Genomic DNA, 24,969 nt, shown 5'->3' with positions numbered 1-24,969 from the left:
CAGTGTTTGCCTCCAGTAATCACCTTCATACTCTGAAAACCACTTGCTGAGATTTTAGGGGAAACATTTTGGTTTCTGAAATAATTTGAAGTGCAAAACCAGTGGAAATAAAGGATCTAGTCCAGAAGCAAAAGTATGAACAATCAAATTTCTTATATGAAGGGTTAATAAAAAATAAATTACTTCATCAACTGAGAACACAAGGTAATTGTCAGTATCCTGAAGAATTCAAGTTCATCTCTTCCTGATACTTTTCACCCTCTCACTGGTCACATCCTCAGCTCCCTGCATTGGCACTCATCCCTGCCAAAACAAGGACAGGCAAGGTGAGGGAATCCACCAGCAACACTGGGAGTCACCAACCTCACAGAAATCCCTGGAAATGCCTGTTGTCATTTTCTGCCCGAGCTCTCAGGGATGCAAAGGCTCAGGCACAGCACCCAGCGAGAAGGGTTGGGGATAATCAGCTTTAATGTCATTAGAAAGTACCAGTGACAGAGCCAGGAGCTGCTTTTCAGAGAAGCACATCAGGAATTCATAGAAGCAACAAACTTTGTTGCTGAATACAGAAGAAATGTTCTGTATTGTATCAGAAAACTCCCCCAGTCCAAGCAGCTCCAGAGAGCACTACAGCTCCACCAAACCACCCCAAACCCCACAATATCCATGATCCAAGAGTCTCCAAGGGTCTCCCTAAAGGAAACCCCCAAAATACTTCCAGGATTTGAGGCTTCAGTTTTGTGTGTTGGCTTTTTAAAAACAGGGGCACCTCTTGGTATACATTTTTCCAATGGTTTTCCAATTTCTGACTTCTTTAATAATGAACATGTTTGTTTGGGGATTCCATGATGATGCTGATCCCAGAGAAAAGTCTCCTTTGGTTTTGGCAACAGGCTCTGAGGTGTGAGGGTGCTGCAGTTACCACTCTTCTGTCACACAATGGAAGTGAAAAGCAAACAAAGGACACAAAAAAAGCATCTGTCTCTGGTTTGTTCACCTTGTGGGGCTGGAGGAAGCTACTGATCATCATCCTCCGCTTCCCAGAACTCCCCATCGTCGATGTGCATGGCTTGGAACAATCTGCAAGGCAGAAAATCAGTGACATCAGGGCATAAAAACGGTCAAATATGTTAAAAAAGTATCACCCTAAGTGCAACAGCGATACAGCAAGGTCCCCTGGTTTTTTCAGTATCACCAACCACCATCTGTGCTCTGTGGGAGGGGCAAGAGAGGCTGAGAGGCTGCCACTGTCACCCTCCTGTCACCTGTCCCACAGCAGCACCTCTGTCCCTGGGCTCTTCCCCAAGGGAATGTGAGACAAAGCTGCAGCTCCCTAAAGCAGCTCTTCCCCAAATCCTCGAGCTGCTCCTGAGCTTTGTCAGGGAAACACTTCCCTGCAGGCTGTGGCAGCACTGAAACAGCGAGGTCATAGCCTGACCAAAAAAATCAGGAATAGGCGCAAAGACTCCTCCAGAATTTTAAAACCAAAGTTCTCAAAAAGCCAAACCACATCCTGAATCACTCCTGATTTTTACTGTTGGTGCAAATATTTGAGAGGGGAAACTGTGTCTTAAACTTTAGCTACAAATTTCAGGTAAGAATGGGGAGAGACCCTAAGGAAAAGCAGCAAACAGTTCCAGCAGTGGGGGTCCCTGGAGCACAGACCTGTTGAAGCAGGGGGAGGAGGGGTCGTTGAAGTGCCGGTAGGGGTTGGCCCGGGACAGGGAGCCCATGCAGAGCCAGCAGAAGTACTGCATGCACCCTGTGCAGGTCATCTTGTTACAGCCATCCAGTTTCTGGGGAAAAAACCAAGAAATGGTGATAACAGAACCCTGCTGTGGCTGTGTCAGTCCCTCTGTGCCCTCAGCACCACGGCAGTCAGTGGGCACAGCCCCCCTGGCTCCAGCACACACTGAGAGCTGGAATCCCAGCACTGGAAATTGGTTATAACACTAAAAATACTGGAAATTAGTATTTTTCTGAAGCTGGATTGATTTCCTGGCTCTGGTGTGAACCAGAGGTAGCCTGAAACACCTGGAAAACAGAAGGATTCATGCAGATCCAGAGTCAGCCTGGATCTGCTGAGTGTGGGAGCCTGACCAGCAGTCCCTGTTTGTACTCCAGTCCTTGGGGTCCCCAAATGTCACCTCCCTCCTTTTCCATGTCACACAGAAAGGGAAAGTTCTCTTGGTACTTCCTAGAGATCTCCTCTGCCTAGAGGCTCCAGCACACCCAGAACTGCCTCCCTGGGGGTTATTTTGTTCCATGACTCCCCAGCCTTTCCCTCCTCACTCACCTCGATGTGGGTCCCACAGCAAGGACAAGACTTGGAGTTCTTCTCCAGCCATTCCTTGCTCTCCATCTCCTCCAGGGCTTTCTGAATCACTCTCTTGCCATAGCGTTGTTCCAAAAATCTTTTAGTTGTCTCATCTGCTTCTAAATACTCGTTCCTCAAATCCATTAATTTCTCTGGGGGGCAAAATCAAACCAAACCAGACAGCTTTTGGAGGATATTAGATATAGAAGTCCAGCTAAATGCAGCATAAAGGTTCCCAAAGAACAACAATGTCATGAATTAAAAAGCAATAAAGCTATTAAAATACATAAGATGATAATATTAAAACCACTCTGCCCCAAAATTAAGCAGTTTTACACTGCTTTATTGTAAAAAAGATCTGTAGATGGAATCAGAACAATGTAAAATAAACTAAAAATAGAAATATTTTTTCTGACTATATATTAATGAAATTGTGTCACGGGATTTTGAGGCCAGACAGAGAGAGAAGCCTCCACCTGATTGCAGTATTAACTCTGACAATCCAAAGCAGTGAAAATATCAATTCTTCCCCTGCTACAGCCTCTCAGCGTCTGACAATCAGCAGTTCAGGGAGCTCCTGAGCTGAGGAGTCTCACCAAAGGAATATTTAATTGCCAGCAACAGCCTCCTCCAAATGAACGTGCCTTTCAAAAGGCTCAGGGTGAGGAGCTGGACTTTTCCACCCACGATGTGCAGTGTGTGGTGTGGCTGTGGGGCCCAGAGGAGGGGACTCACCCGCAGTGACCTTGCAGGGGGACACGCCGTGGTAGGTCATCCTGCAGAGCGTGCAGAAGGCGTAGTTGCAGCAGGAGCAGATGCCCATGGTGCAGCCGGGCTCCTGCATCACGGGGGTCTGGCAGCCCGGCCGGGGGCAGTAAACCACGTCAGCCATCAGGTCCAGGCTGGACTGCAGCAGCAGGCGGTCATAGCGGGCAAACAGCTCCTCCCCAACCAGCTCCTTCACCTGCAGACAGCCAGGGCAGGGAGGAACCTTCACCCACACACCAAGGCCCTGCCACAGGTGCCCAGAGCAGCTGGGGCTGCCCCTGCATCCCTGGCAGTGCCCAAGGCCAGGCTGGACGGGGCTTGGAGCAGCCTGGGACAGCAGGAGGTGTCCCTGCCAGGGCAGGGGTGGCACTGGAGGGGCTTTAGGGTCCCTCCCAACCCAAACCAGTCTGGGATTCTCTGATTACTTGGATCTGTAATTCTGAGCCTGCTGCAGCAACAAACAGCAGGTCAGGGAGCAGGTATCAACAGCTGGATGAATCCACTTCAGATTCTCCAACAGGTCACAGGGGGTCAAGGATCTGCTCCCAGGAAACAGGGACAGGACAAGAGGAAACGGCTTCAAGCTGTGCCAGGGGAGGCTCAGGTTGAATATCTGGAGGAATTTCCTCACGGAAAGGGTGCTCAAGCCTTGGCAGGGGCTGCCCAGGGAGGTTTGGAGTGCCCATCCCTGGAAGTGTCCAAGGATGTGGCACTTCATGGCATGGTGGGATTGGGTCAAAGGCTGAACTTGGTGACCTTGGAGGTCTTTGCCAACCACAGTGACTCTGTGGTTGCCAATATCCACCACACAGAGCCACAGCCTGGCCCTGAACTCAGCTCAGGTTCCAGAGCTCCCTGTGCACAGGAATTACCTGGCCTGGAGTGGCGACAGAAGAACACTTGGGCTCGGGGCAGTTGAGGCAGTGCACCTGTCCATCCCTGATCTGGATTTCAAAGTAGTCCTTCAGGCAGGCTTTGCAGTACACGTGGCTGCACTCAGGGAAGTGCATGCACTCACTGCCCAGCTTCTCACAGAAGCAGATGCTGCACGAGTACATCTTACTGTTAAAGCACCTCCTCCTCTGCGCCTGGTCGAAGTCCAAGATCTCCCTGATCAGACTGGACAGGGACTCCACATCCTGCACAGCCCTGGCATCCACGGTTTCCTCCTCAGCTGTGGCAGAGCCTGTGGCACCCCCACAGTCCTTCCCAGCCTCCAGGGGCCCCAGCGGTGTCCGGCTCTGCCCCTTGCCCTGGGGGCACATTTTCAGCTCGTATGGCGAGGAAATGTTCAGGTAATTCAGTGTTTCCTCCTTCAGAAACTGCATCCAGGCAAACAGCACCACACAGCCTCGGTTCTGTTCCCACACATTGTCCAAGTGTTTGCACAGAGCGCTGAGCTGGGAACGAACAAAGAATTCCTGATTTCAGTAAGTCTGAGTAGCTTCTTACTGGGCTCCTCCCCTCATACAGTCCTTAGTGCAAACTTTGATTTCAGATTCAGCAGTTTTTATCCATAAAATACACATAAAATAGTTCCCACAAATGCAAGTTTTGCTTCCTCAGAATAGCAATCAAATGAAAACCAGCAAAAGACAAAGGAAGAGCCAACTGAGGAGCAACACAGTTGTTTTTTTACTTTGATTAACTGTTAATTATTAACTTACTCAGCAGCCAAAATGTAAAAAATCCTCTGCAAACCTGGGCCTGGGAGAGCCATTTCCCACTGAGGGTGAACACGGGCGGGGAGGTGGATGGGTAGTCAGGTGGGAGCTCGAAATTCAGCACGAGGGGAGGCAGGAAGCACACGGAGTACTCGAACCCACTGCTCTGGAGGCTCTCTGTGGAACTGCCTGAGCCAGGGGGAGAAATAACAGAAAAATGAAAACTAACCAGCTGTTGCTGGTTTTGACAGTGCCCAGTGTCTGTTAGTCTGATATATTTCTGGGGTTAAAACTATTTGTTCCACCCTAAGTAACAAAACTCTCAGTGCAGTAAAATGTCACAGGGTTGGAGGTCTGTGATTAAAGCAGTTCAACAGCAGCACTGTGAAATGTCAGATCCTGCACAAACCAGGAGCCTGGAAACACATATCCTTGGGGGAATAAAACCCCAATCAATGAACTTAATTATTCTGAAGAAGTGCTAATACTCATCTGTGATCCTGTAGTTTACTGAAGATGTTCTGTGTACGAGGCTTTAACTGCTCAAACAATTCCCAGCAGGCACAGCAGGGTGAGCACAGCTTTGTCCAGCACTGGTCCCTCAGGTCACTCCCCAACAACCACCCGAGCTGGCAAAGCCTCCCTTGGATAACACAAAACATTTCAACTCACCCCGCACAAAGATTTTGAAGTCTTGAGGCAACTCCAGACAAATCCTTGTTTCTCCTCCTTGGACAGACTCTGCTCTCTTAAACTCATCCTCATCGTAGATGCTGGCCAGAGCCAGCAGCTCGTCCTCCTGGGCCTCCTTGTCCTCTGAAGACATTTAACTGTTCTGTAGAGTTACCACCACTCTGCAACATCAACCAAGGTAATGCATCCAATTCAAATTATTCATTCGAGGCATCTATTTTATAGCATAGCAAGCTTTAGAAAAACCCAGGTAACCAATGTAAAACAATGTGAAATATTATTAATGTATTTTACAGGTTGAAAACAATATTGGTAGCTTTACAAAATTTTAATAAAACAAAGCAACAGAATAGAGAAGTTAGAAAGGAAGCTGTGTGTAAGTAAAGACAGCTGTAAGAGGGGAAATAATGAAATATGGAGATGGCACAGGTGACACTGGGACATTTCACTGATGTCTGGAAGAAAACAGACCCCCCAAAACACATGAGAAACGAATTAGACACAGTAGCTCTTGTCCAGTGCTCTAACAAAACCAGAGGAATAGTCCCACTTTGATTGAAAATATCGGAAAAAAATGTTTAAATCCTGCACAGGCATCTTGTAGATGCACTTGTGGAGCATCTCAGCTCTGCATTTGAGGAAATGAAGCCCGTTTGATGAGTTACCTTCGGAGTCAGAGCTGCGCGGAGGCAGAGCCGAGGAGCCGCTCGCTGAGCATCCCTGCAGGGCCGGACTCTTCTCCTCCCTCAAGGCACGGACACGGCGCTGCTGAGGGAAACACCCGCGGCGCTGGCACCGGCACCGGCCTGGGGCTGCTGCGGACAAACAACGACAGCACCACCGGCTGGGTTAAAGTCCCCTCGGTGCTGCCGGGCCCACAGCCCGCTCAGGCCTTGGGGCTCATTCCCAGCCGCAGGAGCAGCGGCCGAGCTGCGGGGCCGGGCTGGGCCGGGGCTCCGGGCGGGCCGGGCCCGACCCCGACTCCGCAGCGGCGGGTCCGGAACGGCTCCCGGCTCCCAGGCCCGGCCCTCGCTACGGCGGCTCCGGCCGCTGCCACCGCTGTGCCCCGGCCCGGCGGCCCCGGGAGAGAGCCCGGGGAGAGCGCGAGCCCGGGGAGAGAGCCCGGGGAGAGAGCCCGGGGAGAGCGCCCGGCCCGGCCCGACTCCGCCTCACCCGCGCCTCGCCCGCTCCTCACCCGCGCCTCACCCGGGCAGCCGCGGCCGGGCCGAGCGGGCCGGGAACAGCGAGGGGGGCCCGGCCCTGCCCCTCGCGGAGCCCCGGCGGAGAGGGACGGGGAGGGACGGGACAGGAAGGGACGGGAAGGGACGAGAAGCGCCGGCGGCGGAGGAGGCGCCGGCCCGGCCCAGCAGCTCCCCCGGCGGCCGGGAGGGCCGGGCCGGCCCAGCCCGGGGTGCTCAGCGCCCGCTCCGGGCCCCGCCTGCCGCCCCGGCCCGGCCCGGCCCGGGCGGACACCGAGCGGCAGCAGCGGTGCTCGGCCCTGAACGGGCTCCCCAGGGAAGGGGCACGGTGCGGGTGCCGGTGCCTGTGCAGGGGCAGCGGTCGGACTCACCGAGCCGTGCGGGTCCCTTCTAACGCACCGCGTTCCACGGTTGGGATTCATTACAGGGAGCTTAAACTCACCCCGGCCACCGCCACCCACAGCCCGAGGGACGCGCAGAGCCCCGGACAGCCCGGCAGAGCTCCCTGCACACCCCGGAACACAGCCCTGCCCTCCACCCCGGCACCGCGCCCTCCGCATTGGAACCGACAGCTGCAGCAAGCGATCCAGTAGAATCCAGTGCATTTATTTCTTGCAATAACTGAATGGGTGTTTTTCAGCTTTGGATTTTAACACATACAAATTCATTTTTGCAAGTTTAATGACAATCAGTACTAGAAGCAAATCATTGTATAAAGCTCATAGAAAAAAAACCAAAACAAAACAAACCAACATATCCGTCAGTTCTTGGTTTTCCTGGAAAAAAAGAAACCAAAACAAAAAACCAAGCATTCCAAATGAAGGCCTCGTGGAAGCAAGCATACCCCTGCCAGAAAAAGTTAGGAACAAGTCAGAATCAACTATCAGCATAGGCAGCTGAAATACAAGTATTCACTCTTTCTACAAGCAGCTAATTTAACTAGAGACAAGGAGTTTACAGGGCCTAATTAGCTGGGGACATGGTGAGAAACCCACTCCCCTGTCCAGGAGCACATTGTGAGTCTGATCTGCAGTCTGGGCTAAGGAATCAAGGTGCTGATGAACCACCCCCTGCTCTGCAAACCTCCTGTAACCATCAATTGTTCCAGTGCAAATCAGAGTGAGTCCAGAGCAGGCATTAACACTAAACCAAGAGCAATGGAAGACTCTGCCTTGGCTCTCCCTGCCCTCCCCGCAGTGCCAGTGCTGCAATCCTCAGGCAAAGGAAGAGCAGGGTGCACATCAGACTTCAGATGTCGCTGTCTCCCTCCTTCAGGGAGAACTGACTCAGCCTGGACACTAAAAATGGAGAAGCAGCTTATGGCTGTTCCTAGAGGTCTAGTCAGACTACCAAAACTTCTAAATACAATCAAGAAAGGCAAACACTGCTGAGCTGAGCGAGTCCTTCGCCACCTCCGTGTTCTGACCTGCTGCCCTGCCCAAACCTCCCCAAGAGTTACCAAGAGTGCTGTGGGATTCACTTGCTTCAGTTTGTATTCAGAACGTACAAAGTTGACAACTTAAAGCTTTATTGTAGTTTGCAATAATATAAACAAGTGCTGAAGTTCAGTCAATGTCCATTTCTGGAAGCTTCTTGTCGGTGGCTGTGGGGGCAGAGCCCTGCTCGGGCGGCGGGGCCCCGCTGCCGTCGCCCTGCCCGTCCAATGGTCCGTTGGGTTCCGCCGCCTTCTGCTCCTCCTTGGGCAGCTCCACCTTGGGTTTGGGTTTGTTCACTATGGGGTTGCAAACGCTTGCCAATTCCTAGAAAACACACAAAGAAATTTAGAAATCCTTAGAAATTTATCTGCCACGGTTGAACTTTAATTCTTGAAACAGCGTTGGGAATACTCCAGTTGAGGGTTGATGTTCCCTGGTACTCGCGAGATTTCCCAGCTCAGAGTTTTCTGATAGAGCAATAAACACAAAAATTCACGGAAATACAGTGGGCTATGTAGAAAAGCTTACTTTTGCTTTAGCCTGTATGTCTTTTGCTTTTATAACTGGGTCCAAAGTAAGACTCCTCTTGTTCTGAAGGTTGAGGTTGTTGTTCATCCACTCCATGGCTTCATTGGCGCTCTTCTCCACCTTTGCCACATCTGCTTCATCGAGATGCTCGTACAGCTCATCCTGCAGCACCCAAACAAGAGCAGCTGTGTCAGTGTTCGAGCACAAACTCATCCTCATTTCCTCAAAACTTAGCTTCAAAATACCAAAGACCATTTAGCCAAAAGCTGCTGTGACTAACAATTCAACTGAACTGATCACCACAGCTCAGTAAGCAGAGACTGAAGCTCTCCTGCTGCTGGCATTTTGCCTCCATGAGGAAATCAATACCGGATTAAAATGAGACTGAGATACTGCAAGGCCCAAAATCCACTTCTGAAAATCAAGAACTCATAAGCTCACTGGGAGGTTGCACCAGATTTTTGTCTGAAGCAGGTTACGTAAAATTCAGAAAATATCTGTACCACTTCCTTGCATTTTCCAGAAATTAAGTATGGAAATACCTTTGCTTTGAATGCATTAACAGCTTTCATGTACTGCTGGATTTGCTTTCCCAGGTCCTCAAACGCTTTTGGTCTTTCCTCTGATTCTTGGAATCTTGCCTGAATAGGCTGACCCAGAGTCTGAAACAAAGCACAGCAGATATCAGAACTGATGGGGCATCACTGAGGGATCCCCAAGTTTGAAGGGATACATCAACTTTCCTGAATTCCTCAGAACTCTGACTCTTCCCCCAATTTACAGCAAAGCCTGAGCCTCCCTCAGCCCTGCTCTTACAGCTCTGTTGGAGATCTACTCCTCACACACTTGCAATCCAAAGCAGGCTGTTTGTTACCTCAGGATCAGCAGGCCCCAGACACCTCCTCACTGCAACACAGTTCTCCAGCTTCAGTAAATTCCCACGGGAATGTAAGAACCCCTTACCTTCAGTTCTGCCAATTTATCAATGTATATTTGCTTGGGCTGGTCTTCACCATCCTCATAAAGCCAATTTTCTGTATCTTCCAGCTTCAGCGTGAAGCTACTGCGATCCTGCAGCAAGGCAAAGCAGGCAGGTGACATCGTTTAGTAGGTGACAAACAGCACTAAGTGGTACCTGGAATCTTTCTGGAAGGGTCGTATTTTGAGAATATAAAGAATTCCTTGGCCAACTTTAGTGAAAAGTAAGAAATAAAATATTCTTCTGTACAGCTTTGTGGTGGATTGCAGCCTCAAGGAAGAACCCTGTGTGACAGCCACAGTTCAGATCAAATACTGTCACATAAAAGGCTTTTTTGTCCCCTACACGTTTTCATTGTCACTACATGAGCAAGCCTGAGAACAGAGGGAAACTGTTTTTTAGCAAAGGTGCCACAAATGTCACCTGGTATGTCCCAGTTTGGGCTCTGCAGACACCTGGCTGCCAAAGCTCCATTGCAGTCAATGGAGATGCAGTCAGGTGTTCAGAGACTCATCGCTAAAAGCAGATTTAAATATTTACATTCATTACACACCAAGCTCCTTCAGTACAACAGCAAAAGCTGATTAATAATGCCAAGAGGTTTTTAGGCAACCAGTTCAGACACAGGTGCCCACATTTAGTACATTATCATCAGAGCAGAAAGGTTAGAATTATTTCTTCAAATGCAAAGTCTGAATTTGTAATTAAAGTAAACACAGTATATGATAGAGGCCAAGAGTTACTGAATCCAACCTCTGATTGTACCACAGTGTATCAGGCCAGCCAAGCAGCAGTACTCACATCCTCACTGACAAACTTCTCGTAAACTCCACACAGTTTGTCCCTCATTTCATACACGTACTCCTCCACTGCGTTCTTGGCATCATTCCTCTCCTTCTCCAGCTTATCCTGCATTATCATCTTACCCTGTGAACAAGGTGAAATTAATTGGCTAAAATGCTCATTATTTAACATTTATTTCCAAGATGCCTTGTTAGCAAAGGCTCAAACCAGATCAAGAGTTTGCAAAACTGTGATTTACAGAACTGTTGTAACACAGCACGTGACTGAAAACTCATCTCACTTTTGGTGTGATGTCCAGTACAGCACAGGACAATCCTCCTCCAGCTGAGGAACCTCTCCCCTGAGGGTCACCTGTGCCTTGTACCTGCAGGTGATTCTGGAGGTTTCCTGCAGGACAGTCCTTTGAGCAACAGCTCTCAAATGCAATGAACGTATTCTGCCTCCACGGGGCACTGTTGTTCATTTCAGGCTTTCTAACTGCTTGTTTTATTCCTTTTAGTCCTTTCCCTGACCATCCTTAACCATGTTTAATTAACTCCATTTCTGGAGACCAACAAATGGCATTTTCAGCCTGGGCAAGCAGAGTTTACCTCGTTCTCAATGAACAAGTTGAGCATGTCCTTCCCTATCTGCCACACCAGCTGGTTCTCGATGGGCAGGTCCACCGTGGTCGTCTTCACCTTGGCCTTCTTGGCCTGAGGGGGCTGATCCACCTTCTTGTCCTTTGAGTCAGCCTGGCAAGTCTGCATTAAAGTACAGAAATACACTCACAGTAAAAACAGCATCACCCCTCAGTTCAGGGGCAGCAGTCGAGGTTTACATCAGAAAAACAGAGTTAGCAGCTCAACAAGAGAAGCAGGCACTCCCTGCCAGTCTGACAGCTCACGGCTGAAGCCCAGAATCATTAATGCAGCCACTGAGCTTCTCTGGGCACTGTGACTACATCCACAGGGGAGGGTGCTCATGGCAGGACACTGCTCTAGTATTCAAGTCATTGAACACTAGGTGATTATTTCTTCCCTGAACAGGAGAGTTCCCCCATTTTATCAGTACTGGGTCACCTGACAGGTCTGCAGTTATCAGTGCCATTTGTGTCCTTTCTAAAGCTCTAATAACAATAGAGCACCAGTGCCACTGAAATAAAAGTTCAGCTTCCAGAAATATGACAAAGGCAACAGATGTGCTCACAGTCCTCATGCTCTCAGGAATCTCTTTAAAATAAAGTCTCAAATGCTTCTGTTACCTCCATTTCTTCAGACTCTGCCTTATTTTCAGGCTGGGTTTGCTGTTGCTCTTCAGCCTTTTGTTGCTCTTCGTCTACTTGCATCTTCTGAAATTCAGAGATCCAATTTCACAAATTAAACAAATGCAGATCAATGTTTCAGTTCCTAGGCTGATCCCTTAACACCTCTAATGCTCTTTAGGCAAAACAATCAGAATGAAAACTGAAGGAATAAATTATGAGCTGCCAGTCTTTGCTCCAGCAAGCCACAGCTCCATCATTAAGAATTTGATCTATACCTCAAGTCCTGGTTTCAGGAGATCCATCACTGGTGTGAGATACCACAGTGAGTCTCAATCTCGTATTTCAGCTGTGGACATGTCTGGTAAATCCTGACACCAGCTGAGCCCCTGGGGGCTGTGAGCAGCTGGGCGCAGTGGGGCGTTACCTCCTCCTCCTTGGCGTGCTGATCCGTCTCCATGGGCTCCTCGTTCTCATCCGATTTATGGACCTCCACCAGAGATGCACTGGAAACACTGAAGATGCCATGGATATTCACTCTGACTTTGACTTTCACTTTGGAACTGGATCCATCTGTTTGAGGAGTGACCTTCTGAACCAAGAAATGAGCTAAACAGAGAAGAGAAAACCAAACACTTTGATTAACCTAAGTTGAATGCAAAGCAAACCCAACTGCTGCTGACAGCTCACTGCAATGTGCTCAGGCAATGTTAAAACCCACTCAAGTTGGACAATCCAGTTCCTTTACTCAGCACAGCTGCTGGGAATTCCTTATGTAAAGCATGGTGTTACTTCTATCAGAGCAAAAGGCTGAACAACTCTCAGTGTGCCCCTTCCAGGTTTGCTCCAGTATCAGGATGCTCTTTCACCCATGAACTTCATGTTACTCCACCTATTTTACTGAAAATCCATTTGAAATGTTGTCCTGAGAGCATTTGCAGTAGGCTGCATGTCCAGACTACATAATTAGACAGAAAAGGCTTGAAACATAGAAAGGATTCTTAGTTAAAGGTACAGAATGGTGCTAACCTATAGCAGGGTCTGGGTAAGGCAGCTCCTTGGGACAACTGTAGTAAGCCTCCAGAGTGAAGGGCTCCTTCCTGTAGAAAGTGAGGACCTTGGAAAAGGGAGCAGGGTGGTTCTTGGGGAAGACCTGACAGTCACTGCAAGAGAAAACACAGCCTGTGCTCAGTAGGACAACACAGCTGGAAAGGTAACAAAACACTTCTAGACACTCTTAGGGTAAAGCTTCCTTAAGAAGTGACAAACCTGTCCTGATCTTTCAGGTTAAGTAACACCAACAGCCATGCAGGAAGTGCCAAACTGCCACTCAACCCTGGTTTTGTTTCCTACCATAATTAACTTCAGAAGTATCAAAACTGGAAGTGTGAAACGGGCATTTAACCTGGAAATACCCTGTTCTAAAGGTATTTCCTGATGTTTGTTATTTACTCTAATCATCACCAGTAATTTTAAGCTGTAACATGCACAAAGACTGCACTGGTTTTACCTCAGGCCTTCCTCTGCTGGCGAATTCCATCGCAAAGAGATGGGATACGGTATCAAATCTGTGATAGAAAACTCCCTCACTTTGAAAGCCGGGGACAAAATTGCACACTGCAAGAGCACAAAAGCCACATTACAGACGTTCAGACTTTCAGTGAACAAGCATTTCATTCAGTAAGTAGCTACTGATGCTGCTTAATATTCTCACAGCTAAAACAAACAGCACTTTTTACCTGCAGTGCACAGCCTCGTGCCACAGCCTCATCTGCATTCAGGGTTGTACTGACTTCTTTGCCAAAAAATTTACTGATCTTCTCTTTTACAGCAGGGATTCTTGTGGTACCACCAACTATCTCTACTGCATAAATATCCTCCTTCTTTAACCCTAGAAAGGAGTCAGACAATAGATGAAATGTTTCTCTTTCACATACATACACTAACCAGAAGTTATACATCAACTTTAGGCTAAGTTTCTAAGCAGTAAACATTTCAGCTCTCAGCCTGAGTGAAGAAGTTTTTTAACCTTGTAACTCCTAAGCAAGAAATTGGTTTGTGGTAAATCCTTGTGTGCACATGCAAAGGCAGCCTGCTCTCTGGCTGGCTCCTGCTGCATGCAGAGCCCCCACCCACAGCCCCACTTACTGGCTTGCTCCAGCACGCTGCGAAGGGGCGGCTCTACTCGTGCCAGGAGTCCTTCACACATCTCTAAGAATTTGCTTCTGTTGGAAGAAGCCATAAACAAAGCTCTAGCACACCATAAGAACATTGCAAACAACAGCATGCCCAAACTGAAGGAATGCCACTTTCACTGTGTACTGCAGGGTTTTCTCTTCCCTGGTCCTAGCTTTATACTTTAGTGGACTCTCCCAGACAAAACCTGGTTCCAGGAACCCTGGCATCCTTGCAACATTCCCAGCCCTCCCTTCTAACTCAAGGCCACTGACCAGGCTCTAAACATTTGCATTCCCAGCAGCATTCCTGCACATGTTGTTCTTTGATTTCTCACCTCCCTGCAGTCCTGAGAGCTGACACTCCTTATCAAGTTTTTAACTGCCTGAAGGGCACACTGAAGTTTCCCCTGCAGAGCAGCCCAGGTTACCTGTTCATGGTTCCAGACACGTCTATGTCGTTCATGAAGCACTCTATGTTCATGGGCAGGTCAGAGGCGTTGGCACTCATCAGCTTCTTCAGCCTCTCACACTCCTGGGACAGCCTCAGCAGCGCCCGGATCTTGGACTTGATGTCGAGTTTGTATTTCTTCCCAAACTCCTCACAGAAGTATTCCACCAACACCTCGTCAAACTTCCTGCCTCCGAGGGTTGTATCAAACGCTGTGGCAAGAACCTTAAAGGAAGGGAACCCCTCAGTAACAGTACAATGTGCCCTTACCCAGTGAAAGCAGTTAGCAGGTAACATCAAAGCAGTGCTTGTCTCAAATACAGTTAACTCTAAGCGAAAGAAATCAGCCTTCCTGCAATGAGGTGACAACTGCTTTCAAAGGAATTGAGGGAGACAGGGCAGGACTTAGAACACAATCTGTTCCACAGCTTGTGCTGGGAGCAGATCTGTTTCCAAACTCTGCTTAGCCACTATCAGTTTGAGTCACATCCTAGCTAAATATTTGATGCCTAAGGGTGGAGCATGCTTACAACAAGCTAAAAATAAAACAGGAAGAAAATAAATTATATTAACCCTTAAAACAAGTGCTCCTTTTCAATGATATAATCTGCAAACACCTGCAGCCCACCCACCTCAGCTCATTCTGGTCTGTAAACACACCAAGAATTTATTTTTTAGGAACAGAAATCAGGGAAGTATCACATAAGCCTCAATATCCCTTCAGAGGCTTTGGCCTCTACACTGGCTAACAGCCCTGCACTGTGGAGCCCAAAGCAGCCCTTCCACACTGCCACGGCTTCCAAGCTTAACAAACAACTCCGAGAGAAACACGAAGGTTACATTTCCTCACTAAATAAAACTGTGAGAAAATCAGTGTTGTCAGAACATTTCACTGCACTTCACTACCTCATGCTTTAAATTTTGCATCTGTTTCTCCAGCCAATCATGAGAAAGGTATTGTAACTGTGAAGTCCAGATTGTAGCAGTAATAATAATAATAATAATAATAATAATAATAATAATAATAATAATAATAATAATAATAATAATAATCCACAAGAACTGTTAGTATTTGCTGGAAAACAGCACTGCTTTGGCAGTGTACCCTCAGAAGTAGGCTGCCATCTGCTGAATTCCACTGGCAGCCTAAAGCAATCAGCAATGTTTCTTCTCTGCTACATGAGCAGCACAGTGAGGGTTCAGAAGCAATGCAGGTCACTTACACCACTGCAGGAATTCCTGCTTTAACACCAGATCTCATGACTGAACTGGAGTACTTTTTTGAAAGCAGCACAGTCAAATATGATAATTTCTGAATAAACCAGTTAATCCAGGTTTTTTACTCTTTGCCAGAGTCTGCTGATTAAGGCATGTTTGCTTCCTCCACACACTGCTCAAAAGCTCTCTGGTTCCCTGCCCTACTTTTAGCTCCAGACAAAGTGCCATTTTAAGAACCAAGCTGTGTGGATGCCCCCCTGTGAAGCCAGGCAGGCTTTTCTGCCACAGTCCATGGATGTGCTGATGAATGTTCTACAGATAATTAAATTACAGCTTGTTTACTTTCAGTTTGCCTTTGTTGAATGCACAAACAGAAACTTGATATGCAGAATGCCCCATGTCCACAAAAACGACATTCCGTGGCTTTTCTTCCAAGGCAGGCAGGTCTTGCTTATAGATCCCGTATGCAAGGGCAACTACAGAAACAAAAGTATAGATAGGACATAGAGGTTTGTAATTATCAAGAAATAAATGGTAATCAGGAATCAGCATTAGCATTTCATTGTGCTTCTCAAGCTCCAGACATTGAATAACCCAAATTCCCAATGCTAGAGACATGGAAGAACATTAACCAGTACCAGCCCCTCTCTCAGCTGCACTAAAACAGAAATTCACCAAGTATCTTTATGCCTTTGTAAAGCAATGAAAAAACAGAATTTAAGAAACTCTCTGGTCAACTCATCTATTTCAACTGTATAAACCCAGCTGTAATTCCAGAAAGCAGGGCTCACTGGCAGAACAAAAGCCCCTTGATGTAGCAAAGCTGCAACATGCAGTGAGGGAGAGGAAGGAATTACCTGCAGTGGTTTCATTGATGAGTTTCAGACAGTTGAGACCAGCAATCTGGGTAGCATCCATCACAGATCTCCTCTCTGCATCTGTGTAGAAACTAGGAACCTGCAAGGAGATCACAGCACCAATATCAACATTTAAAGGAAACAGTCACAAGGGTGGACACTGAGCACAGCTGAGGGTCCCTCAAATGTAGTGTTCATTTCAGTTGCAACAGAGAAAAAGCAAAAAAAATTACATAAAGACAAAGTTCCTTTTTCCATTACATATCACAGGCCATTCATTTCCGAAGCACATAATCAGAAATAGGTATCAAATATTATTTATGCTGCCAATTAGCAGCAAATTAAGACCATTAATGATATAAGCTCAGTTTACACAAGGTGTAAGACTCAGTTTAAACAGAAAAGAAAGATACCTGGACATTCAAGTTTACTTCAAATTTAATCAGATGTAATGTCATGCTGCAGCCATTTCAGTTCAGAGTAAGTAAGCTCTGTGTGCTTTGTTGGAGTCCATACTTACAGAAACAACACAGTCCACCACAGGCTTCTTAAGCGCATTCTCAGCGGTCTCCTTTAATTTGGTCAGAAGCATTCCTGTCACCTGCTCAATTGTAAAGTTTCTTTCTTCTTCCATATACATGGCCTTCAAATAAAAATAGTGCACACTCATTACACTGCAGTGGAACCCGTGCACCATCCCATTATCAGCCTTTTATTCCCTTCCCTGTGAAGGCTTTCCATTCAAAAGAGAACACAAACTACAGCGAGCAGATTCAAAACAGAGAATAAAAGGAAACTTTATCAGTTTCCTCCTCTGGCTCTTTTCTCAAACATGCCAGACCTACCTTGATGCCAGTTGAGCCTGTTGGCAGCTGGACAAGTTCATAGGCAAGGCTTGCTTTTTCAGCTTGAACAAAGGGATCTGAGAATGCACGACCATGAAATCTTTTAAAACTTTGTACTGTATTCTTTGCATTTGAAATAACCTAGAGGAAAAAAAATCTTTAATACAACGTGGCAGGGGACCATCTGAATTTCAAACAGAAGATAGAGTTTTGTTCTCATGCTTCTCCCGCCAGAGTATTTTTGTCATTTGTATCTTAACAGTATCTGGGCAGGTGCTGGGAGGCAACTTCCCTCTGGTTGCTCAGGGAACCTACAGGAATTTGAGATGGAAAATAAAATGTACGCTAAAAACTGAGCCAAGTCTATAAAATATTGATTACAACACTCAAATTTCATCGTGTAGGTGTAGGAAACTCTTTAGAACTGTTAGCAAAATCTTTCCCACTTACCTGTTCTCTACCCCCTACCTTTCTACAATCAGTGATTGCCCAAACATAACAAGCACATGGATGTAAATTCCAGCTCAGGTTCGTCACATGCACATGACACTCAACACACAGATATTCCCACAAAACAGCTCAAGGACCTGTGACGAAGCTTTAGAGAGTCAGGAGGTCCCCTGAGATGATCCTGTCACCTTGAGTTAACTGCCAGCAGGTAGACTGGCTTTCATTACCAGCAGAGATCAGCACAGAGAAGTGAAAGCCCACCCCAGCTCGCTTCACGTGGCACAAGGGAAGGGAACTGTCACTGACACCAGGGCGAGGCACGCACTGAAACCACAGGCACTGAGAGAGCAGACAGCACTGTTCCACAGAGCATTACCTGGGATCTGGGCTCAGGCAGGGTCTGCTTCCTAAGCAACTTGGGCTGGATGTTCTCTAAGTTTAGTCTGGGCAGGACATACTCATCTCTACGGGCTCTGCACCAATGGATTTCGTTAAGCTAAGCAGACACTCAATTCCAGAAAAAACACCTGTGTTTGGTTCTAGTACAGTTCTGCTGTTCCTGAATAACATGGCTGTGTCCAGGGATTTCTGTATTCTAGATAAAGAATCTTCACACATCTAGGCTTTTTAGGCTAAGGAAAACCAGCTGTTTGACTAGTCACTTCCTGCAGAAGACTTGAAAACAATAAATCATCTTTTATAGGGGTTACTTACACAGCAACATCAAATCTGATACAACAGAACCCAAATACCCCAAGTAGGAGAAATCAGCTTAACTTCCTCTCAGTCCTTAAATCACATTTACCTGCCTACAGCAACTCACACTATGAGCAAGAACACCCAAGAGAGATATTTAGGTTGTAATTCAGTCACAAAGGGTCAAGAAAGCTCTATCTATTTACACTCAAATATGCCCCCTTTCTGCCAAAATCATGCATTTAATGGAATTCTATAGAACAGTCACATAATTAAAAGCCATGATAAAGCACAGGAACTGGAACAAGCTAAGGCAGGGCGAAGCACCACTGCTTAGGTTTAGAATTTATGTTTGCAACTTAAAAAAAAATAGTAATTATCAGAATTTCTTAAGAGGCACAGCTTTATTTTGTACAATTCATTATGTGCAAGGATCAGCCCTGAGCTTTCTGTGCCAGATGACAAAGCAGCAGCCCGTGGTTCCTCAGCTGAGGAGACACCGGGCAGCAGCTCAGGGCCGTTGTTACCTGCAGTGAGAACCCACTCTGCTCTCTGAGGGTTCCACCCACACCCCCGCTCACCTGGCTCTTGGCTGCAGCACCGATGGAGCGGTTCTTGGGCCCAAAGGAGATGCAGGCTCTGCAAGGAGAAGAGTCAGATCAGTCAGTGACCCCACAGCTGCACTGCACATCCTGTGGGTGAAAAGTACCGATACTGTCAGGAAGATCTCTGGTCTGATCAAGATGATTTTGTCATTTAAAGTTGGTCACACGCTGCAATGTGTGCATGGAACGTTCTGTGGATTCTGGAAAAACCAGTGCTATAATTGCATTTAAACCAGCGAGGGTCCTCCCTGCAGAACAGCACTAACCCCAACTCATCCCTGCTCCTTCAGGCTTCCCATCTCAGCCCTGCCTGGGCACAGCCTTCTCTCAGTAAGTGCCCGTGCAGGTGATGCACTCAGAGATAAGATAACCGTGACTGGTTATCATTGGGCTGTTCAGCCGACAAACACGAGGTCAATCACACATGAAGGAAATCGTCCTACACGTCTGTAGCAGATGCTAACGAAGCTTTCCTGTTTTAGGCAGACCCTTCAAGGGCAGGAAGAAGCTACCTGCAGAGACAGATTGGTCTTTTGGAGTTTCATCTCTACCCACTGAAACAACATGAAGCACAAAAAGAGAAATTATGTTTTACTCCCCCCTGCTTTGTGACAGCCTGCAGTTCTGAATAGAGAAACTCTCCTTTTTGCAGAAATTCCTAGGCTGATTAAGCTTCTTGATTTACATATTTAACAAACTGTAGGAGCCCTAACAAAACAAAATCCAGCCCTCTAATCCAAGTTGCTCATACCACTGAGGTAGACTTGGTGGGGGGAACCCTGCCATTAGGCAAGCAGATCTTTACTGCTCACACAACATGCCAACAGTCTAATTAAACTGCTCTCCATGCAGCAGGTTCAGAATCTGCTTTACAGCAGGGTGATGCCACAGGGCTGCCACAGGAAACATTCCAGCTTGGCCTGAGGTTAGGAATGGGGTGTTCCAAGCAGAAACTGCCACAGCCACACCTGAAGGCTGGCGTGATAGAACTGCATTGGGTTTGTATCTTCTTCCAATTTATTAACTTCACAACTGCAACCAGGCCTATCCTAAAGTATCTACTGCAACAGAATTACCATGTCTGAATAAATCCCCAGCTGTTTCAAACAACTATTCATGAGATTAGTTAAAAAAAGGGATAAGTTTGTGCTCTGCAGACCCTCAGGCCCACACCAATGGAAGAGGAGGTAAAATTCTAATGAGCCCAGAGCAGGGAGCTAGTTATTAATTTACTCTGGTCTCCTGAAAGGAATTAAGACATGGATTGTTGTCCTTCTCTTGGACAAAAAAAATCACCAGCTCCTTCAGTGCTAAATTCACAAACCAATCACCTCACCAACACAAATGCAGTGATTTAGATGAGAGCCTTGGCAGGGACCCAGTACAGAGGTGACTGAAACTGGGAAGAAGGGAGAGAAAGAGGAATTTTCAACCATTCTCATTACCCAAATCAGTTCTCAAGAATCAGTAAACTCATGAAATCCAAATTACACTATTACACAAATTCTGGAGGCTGAATAACTAACCAGTGCATTTTAAGTAGAAACATTCACAGTGATTATGATCAGAGATCTAATGAAACAACTTTTAAAATCTCTGCTTCACATACCTGGGGGTGCCTCCTCACCCTCCCACCCACAGGAAGATCCTGTCCCCTGCCAGTTCATGTCCTCTGCACTGATCATCAGCACCAGCTCCACAAGTTCAATCAAAATGATTTCATTTAACTCAAGGCTCTTCATCCCAACAGAAATAATTTAACTATCTTTTTTTTCCCCTTAGTTTTCCACTACCTTTCTCTCTACCACTTTTCCATGTCCAAAGACAAACACAGTTTGCACAGCTTTGGGATGTACAAGTTCAAATTTCACAGCATTCCAGAAGAATCCAAGTTGAAAGCAGATTCTGTGGGAGTGTCATCTGTGCCACCGACCTCAGCACGGTGCACTCAGTGGGGTTTATTTTAATAACATAAATTATTGTAACACATTCAAAACACAGTGTTTAACCCAGACCATGAGCAGTGCCTGAGGAAACCTGTCACAAAACCTTGCATGACTTCCCCCCTGTAACAGCTGCTCAGCATTGGCTTTATGAGCCAGGCCTCTGATCCCAAGTCACCTAAACACCATGCAGCAGTTCTTTTAAAAGAGAGTCTGCTTGCAGAATGGTTTTGTGCATCCCCTTAGAACCGTACCTGGAGATTAAAGTCCTCTTAAACCCCCCTCATTTTCATTTTCTTCATTTCTTCCAATTTCACTTCAGGCTCCCATAACTGAATTATTTCCCAAGAGATGCACTGTGTCAGATATTCTATTTAGCACATCTCCTTCAACACAGGAGATCTGTGCTCAGATCTCAAATATATAGATATATTTATAAGCAGAACCTCAACTCCCTGAGGGCCAAATACCTACAGCCATTACAGCACAACTCTGATATTCCCTACATTCAAGATTTCCCCAGTACATCTAACCTCTAAACTTCACGTTATTGAGAACACTTAAGAGATCTCCAGATACTCGAGCACACACGGTGAATTCAAAATCTCCTTCTCCATTTATTCATTGCTTAGAGAGAGGAGCAAACAAACAGTGAGGTATTGTCTACTGAGAAGCAAGGTCACTCGGGGCTTTCTGAAGGGATGCAGGGATCGAAAAAACCCCAAATGTTGAGGATGATGCAATTGTCCCTCCGAGACAGCTACTTCAGGATCTGCTTAAATAAAGCCACACTGTCACAGAGGGGGAGCTCCAGAAACAGCTTTCCCCACAGCTCCTCTCCAGGTCTGATGCCCAATTCTTGATGCAAATTCTTTTCCCACTTTCATTTGGCAACTCATTCAGAGTTTGATCCCAGTTCCTTCTCTCCTTCTCAGGAAGTTCTTTAATAAATGCAGACAATGAACACTCCTGTTGAGATTGTGTTAGGAGGGATCATTACATGAGCACGGCTAGAATATACTGATCACATTGTATCACAGAATCATGAAATCATTTGGGTTGGGAGGGACCTTAAAGCTCATCCAGTGCCACCCCTGCCACGGCAGGGGCACCTTCCACTGTCCCAGGCTGCTCCAAGCCTCATCCAGCCTGGCCTTGGGCACTGCCAGGGATCCAGGGGCAGCCACAGCTTCTCTGGGCACCCTGTGCCAGGGCCTCCCCACCCTCCCAGGGAAGAATTTCTTCCCAATATCCAATCCAAACCTCCTGTCTGTCAGTGTTGAAGCCATTCCCCTTGTCCTGGCAGTGCAGGCTGCTGAGCAGCTTTCCAAACCCTGATCCCAGGACAAGCCGTGGGGCTCACACCAAGCCTGGCAGCAGCTCAGCCCTCCCCTCGCCGGTGCTGCTGTGCTGGGAGCGCAGGGAATGACAGCCGTGCTCCCAGAACACGGCACATGAACACACAGGGAATTAAGGTCTGGCACCTGCAGCAGCCAGGGATGCTTTTCTCTACACTCACAGCCCCCGTCCTTCTAATCCCAAGAGCACAGCCCCGCCTCGGGGGGACAAACCGGCCGTACTGCACCCAAGGGCTGCAGAGCTGGGGCTGCTCAGCCTGGAAATGAGGAGGTTGTGCGGACCTCAGAGCGTCTTGCAGCGTCTGAAGGGGCTACGAGGAAGCCAGAGAGGGACTCCACATCAGGAATTGGACTGACAGCACAGGGCCGAATGGCTTCAGACTGAAAGAAGGGAAATTTAAGTCACACATAGGGTAGAAATTTTTCTCTGGGTGAGAAGAGGTTGAGGAGGCACTGGCACAGATTGACCACAGAAACTGTCCCATCCCTGGAAATGTTCGAGGCCAGGCTGGACAGGGTTTGGAGCAACCTGGGGCAGTGGAAGGTGTCCCTGCCCATGGCAGAGGGATAGAACCGGATGAGCTTTAAGGTCCTTTCCAACCCCTTCATATCCTATGATTCTGTGGTTCTACGAAAGGCAGCTGAGCGAGTCTCCCGAAGCCCCCTCAGTGTCTGCCGCGCTTTACCGCTTCTCTGTAAGCACTTTACATCTCCTTCCCTCCCTCCCCGGCCCCGCCACGCCGGGCCCCGCGGGCGCCTTGCCGCCGCCTCAGCGCGGCTCCCGGGCTCACTCACGGCGTGCTGCGATCGCTGTACTCGTTGGCGACGGTCTCGATCCCGCCAGCGCGGGCCACGGCCACGTAGCAGCTCTGGAAGCCCAGGTCGATGCCCACCACGGACATGGCGGCGGCGCTGAGGGGGGAGCGCGGCACCGGCAATTCTCGAAAGATCCCGTCGGGCCGCGGCCGCGCCGGCGCTGAGGGACACCGAGATCTCGCGAGAGCGCGGGGCGCGCGGCGGCGCTGAGGGCGCCCGCAGCCTTCTCCCTTCGCTAAAGTTATTTCCTTGCGTAAGCTTCGAGGAATGGCAGAAAAAGGCGATAAAGTCACAACTTGGCTGCGCTGCAAAGGTCGATAAGTTGTTGCCCTCAGTCCGAGGCGGTCGGTGCCACAGAAAAGCCGTTTAGTGAAACTTTTTCCTTGCCCATGATGCAATGACCAGAGGGTGAGAGATGTGGGTGGAAACAGCACACACACCATGAGATGTAATGATAATAAAAGTACAGTTTCTAGAGACACAGTTTTTGCAGAAAATTATTGAAACGCATCCTTAGAATTTTTCTTTTGCAGTTCAGACATCTCTGGAAATGTCCCAGGCCAGATTGAATGAGACTTTGAGCAACCTGGGACAGTGGAAGGTGTCCCTGCCCATGGCAGAGGTGGAATGAGATGATCTTTGAAGGTCCTTTCAACCCAAACCATTCTGGAATTTGATGTTCTGAATGTTCCCGAATTCCAGCAGAAAGCCCAAGGCTGGTTTTGATAATCCCAGGTTGAAAATCCAAGGTGTCATAATTTGAGGTTGTGTTAAAAGGTAATTTGATACCAACCGTGCTCCCAGTAAAATTCAGCATATGATTGCTTTATGTCCAGCAGAATTTACAGTCCACTTGGTCCATAATCATCACAGAATATTTTAATGTTATTATATCTCACTGGGGCCCTCTCGCTGCAGTTTGGGTTAGTACAGATATATTGTGCTTTCCACAGTGTTTGGCCACCAAGTGCTATGTGGGCGTGTGGGAGAAAAGTCCTTTTAAGGATCAGGAATCCGTAAAGAGCTAAACAATTTTTTTTTTAAAAAAAATATCTAGAAGTTCCTGGGACATTCCGTGGTCCCAGCAGTGGAGGGGCAGTGGACACTGGAGCTGCTCCCCTCAGCAGTGTGAAAGCTTCTGCCAAGGGAAGCATTTTGAGATGAAAGCACAAAGGTTTGGTGGATTCATCCTAACACAAACCTAATCCTGATACTTACATCTATGAGTTTAGTGAAACCGAATGTTTAGGAATACTTTTAATTCCATGGCGAAGCACGCCTCAGCACTGTGTGGCAGAGCAGTGTGTTACAAACAGTGCGTTACCAAGTCCCAGTGCTGTGTTTGCGTGGCTGCTCCTTGTTTTAGACACAGCAAACACACCCAGAGAAGCTCAACAGCGGGAAGGACTCGTGCCCCAGAGCCCTTGCGTGGCTCCGGTGATGCCGGGAATCACCTCGGGAATTGCATCACGGTGCTAATGACAGAATATTAATGAAGTGTTTGAACTCGGACGTCCTTGAGCGTAGCACGAGGTGCCAAGGGACAGCCCCGGCTGCTGCTCCGTGTGGGGACTGTTGTACAGCCCACAGCCCCAGGAACCCAGCTTCCTTTCAGGTATTTTACTTTGCTTTTCCAAAGAGAGATGGGGAGTGGAGCCCGGCGTCAGAGGGGATCGGAGCGTCCCAGAGTGACCCTGGGCTGGCACATGGTCCTGGGGCTTTGCCAGGGCTGGTGCCCTGGGCACGGGAGGGAGGTTGGGGGAGAGGGCCCTGCCAGCCCCAGCACACAGTCCTGGCCATTCCTCGTTCCTCAGAGCATCCACGCTGTGCTCGCTCAGTGCTTGACTCACTCTGGGCCCTGGGCACTCCCAATCCCAGTACTTGCCAAAACTCACTCCCATATAAATCCTTGCCTGGCACACCCA

General features: G+C 47.9%; 2 protein-coding genes across 3 annotated transcripts; both read right to left on the bottom strand.

The window, feature by feature from the left end:
- Positions 1-157: 157 nt before the first annotated feature.
- RNF14 (ring finger protein 14) lies at positions 158-5,575 on the bottom strand. Of its 2 annotated transcripts, XM_063413746.1 has the most exons (8): positions 5,422-5,575; positions 4,787-4,938; positions 3,958-4,485; positions 3,053-3,281; positions 2,297-2,469; positions 1,666-1,796; positions 998-1,080; positions 158-303 (listed from the first exon to the last, which is right to left on the bottom strand). In XM_063413746.1, the coding sequence occupies exons 1-7, from the start codon at positions 5,573-5,575 to the stop codon at positions 1,017-1,019; spliced, it is 1,431 nt and encodes a 476-aa protein (XP_063269816.1). In that variant the 3' UTR covers positions 158-303; positions 998-1,016. The 2 variants fall into 2 exon arrangements, with proteins under 2 accessions (XP_063269816.1, XP_063269814.1); XM_063413744.1 differs by lacking the exon at positions 158-303 and having other exon boundaries at positions 795-1,080.
- Positions 5,576-7,226: 1,651 nt separating this feature from the next.
- HSPA4 (heat shock protein family A (Hsp70) member 4) lies at positions 7,227-23,195 on the bottom strand. The gene is made up of 19 exons (XM_063413743.1): positions 23,024-23,195; positions 18,904-18,961; positions 17,177-17,317; positions 16,852-16,974; positions 16,332-16,431; positions 15,817-15,950; positions 14,237-14,481; positions 13,780-13,856; positions 13,371-13,522; positions 13,142-13,248; positions 12,661-12,794; positions 12,059-12,240; positions 11,632-11,718; positions 10,979-11,131; positions 10,386-10,511; positions 9,569-9,676; positions 9,148-9,267; positions 8,606-8,767; positions 7,227-8,401 (listed from the first exon to the last, which is right to left on the bottom strand). The coding sequence occupies exons 1-19, from the start codon at positions 23,128-23,130 to the stop codon at positions 8,207-8,209; spliced, it is 2,511 nt and encodes an 836-aa protein (XP_063269813.1). The 5' UTR covers positions 23,131-23,195; the 3' UTR covers positions 7,227-8,206.
- Positions 23,196-24,969: the final 1,774 nt, after the last annotated feature.

Source organism: Prinia subflava, chromosome 16 (assembly GCF_021018805.1).
Source record: "Prinia subflava isolate CZ2003 ecotype Zambia chromosome 16, Cam_Psub_1.2, whole genome shotgun sequence".
NCBI lineage: Eukaryota > Metazoa > Chordata > Aves > Passeriformes > Cisticolidae > Prinia > Prinia subflava.
This window is presented reverse-complemented; position numbering and strand designations above follow the sequence as displayed.